Source organism: Grammomys surdaster, unplaced genomic scaffold (genome assembly GCF_004785775.1).
Source record: "Grammomys surdaster isolate TR1022 unplaced genomic scaffold, NIH_TR_1.0 61, whole genome shotgun sequence".
Lineage (NCBI taxonomy): Eukaryota > Metazoa > Chordata > Mammalia > Rodentia > Muridae > Grammomys > Grammomys surdaster.
In genome coordinates, this window is record NW_021604563.1 from 20,977,246 (window position 1) to 20,979,767 (window position 2,522).

General features: G+C 35.6%; 1 protein-coding gene across 1 annotated transcript; it reads left to right on the top strand.

Moving 5' to 3' along the window:
- The first annotated feature begins 242 nt into the window (after positions 1 to 242).
- Positions 243 to 2,141, top strand: LOC114630240. Its single transcript, XM_028778389.1, has one exon. The coding sequence runs from the start codon at positions 243 to 245 to the stop codon at positions 2,139 to 2,141; it is 1,899 nt and encodes a 632-aa protein (XP_028634222.1).
- The last annotated feature ends 381 nt before the right edge of the window (positions 2,142 to 2,522 follow it).

Sequence of the window (2,522 nt, forward strand, 5' to 3'; positions counted from 1 at the left end):
AATACATTGTTGTCTCATTGCCTATTCAAAGAAAGAAATCTGATGTAATAGATTGCTTGTCCTGTAACTGCTGACTACCTGAAGGCAAGAAGCTGGTGCCATCTTGAAAGGCTTTGTGATTGTCAGATGTTCACAAAGCTTAAAATTGCAGTTAACAGCCTGGAATGGACTGATGCGAGTGGTGGATTCTTAAAACGGGGACATAGAAGTGATTTTCTACAATTTACTAATGTAAATCTAGCATGTCTTTTAATGAAGAAATTTTGAAACAATATCTAAATGAATCAGGGACAACTACTGAAATTAAAGATGAGTTCATATATATAATTCTGGCATCATTTTGCAAAATAATGAGACAATTAAATGATCTAGGTAGGTTTACTGAAGGCATGCTTGGAAAATTTGATAAAGAGATTCATGAGCTCTCTTTTAAACTTAAGATTTTACAAGAAAATATAATTCAGTTAGCTAATGTTATTCCCAAAATTTCAAATGACATGTTATCTATGCAACTTTGGAAATCGAGAAAGACTTTTTCAAAGGAAACTATTGAAACACAGCAAGTATACTCATATACATCATTACCCATTAAAATCTTTGAAAGAAACAATGGTAAGATACCAATACCACTTCTTACAGTGCCCAAGTATTACCAAAATGACTTGGAAGACTCAAGTTCTTCCAATGGTCCCTTTTACCCATGCTTATATTGTTCAAAACTTTTAAAAAATTGTATATCTATTAATAAAGGACATAAAAGTGAGAGGAAACACATACTAAACCAAAATATCAACCATGCTGGTGATTCCAAAAATGTGCTACAATGTCAACTCTTGAAAAACCATATCCATGTGGATCACATTCCAACCTGTGGTAGTGAGGAATTTCATTCATACTTAGATCAATATGATGGTGGATCTTCCTTGTATATTTTCCCAGCAAATAGAAACAAGTATCAAGGAAGATCTGCATTGAACATCTTACCTGGTGAGCAAGAAAAGCTCCACTACAGTATTGAGCACATGAGCAATTCACATCCTCGTGTCCTTTATGGAACTGGTAAGGGGGATGTCATGCTTAGCCGACGACGACCAGATTTGAGTCACTATAAATCCAATGTGTTTGTCAACCCACTGGCACCAGAAGAACCACCATTGCCATCTGATTGGCTCACCCAACTTCTCAGTTCTAAAAGACCATCTTCTCGTAGAGGTCTAAGCTCAATAAGATCAAGAGGAACATCTTCCTTGTTTGTTTTGGGAAGAACTACAAAATTGCCATCTGCTTGCTTGAAGAGCAATCCTCACAAAGATCTAACAATGTCACCTGAAGTTAAGTTCACTGCAGCATCAGAATCACTTGAATGTTATGAACTACATAAACGAGATGATCTAAATCCACAGAATCTGGATCAGAAGATCCCTCTACTTTTATATCCTTCAGTAATTCCAGTAAGAAATAACTCATGGGATTCAGTTGTGGATCTTATTGACTCTTCTTTAGTTGTGAAAGCACAACCCATAAAGTCGTCTTTTCCAAAGTTACCAAGATTTTCATCAAAATCAAAATCTGTACATGGATCACTACTACAAAGTCCAGTTGCAAATACATCGAGGACTTTTAGTGCCCAATTACCAAGATCTTACAGGGTACCTCATTATTCTTTTTCAGTACCTGCCTCACTGAGTCCCAAACCACAAATATCTTTAAATCCATTACCAAAGCGTTCTGTGAGTCAATTAACAAAACTTATTGATGCTCAGGCAAGATTACCCGTGACATATTCAAAAAGACATTTACATCCACCACAAGCAAAACTATCAAGTTTCACCTCAACAAGAGTTTCCAGTCTACACTCATCATTGTCTTCTATGAGATCTATTTCAAGCCATAGAGTTCTAGGAATAAGGCACTATCCAATAGGGTCAGCATATGCCGCTATCATGCAACACCCTTCAATCCTGCCAATAATGACCAAAGCAAGAAAATCATTGATGGAAGCAATAAGAAAAGGGATTAAACTTCGCAAAACTCGACCAAGAGCTGAATGTGAGGATCCTGAAAATGAAGCAGAAAGGATCCGGTTCCGTCGTAAAGCAATGGGATATCATTCAGGAAAATCAGATAGCGAGACTGAATAGGTTGAATAAACAAAGAAACCATAAAGAGTAAAATTTAATTTGTTGTTTTTTTACATCTAAATCATTTCTAATGTTCTAATCTTTATCCTAGAATTACCTACCCGATAACTACACACCGAGACACACAAATACACATGTGCGTGCACACACATACATACACACAGAGAAAACTTGCAAAGTTGTTAAAATAAAGCATTGTAGTACAAATCTTATCAACACACAGTAAAACATGATCAACAATCTAGAAAATGTCTATGTTGTTTGACATTAAAATATATACTTACAATATGAAAGCAATTACTGTGAAAGAAACTATTCTGTCACACCTGAAAGTTTAATATAAAATATGATTTTTATTTATTTGGAAGTGTGCGGGGCGCG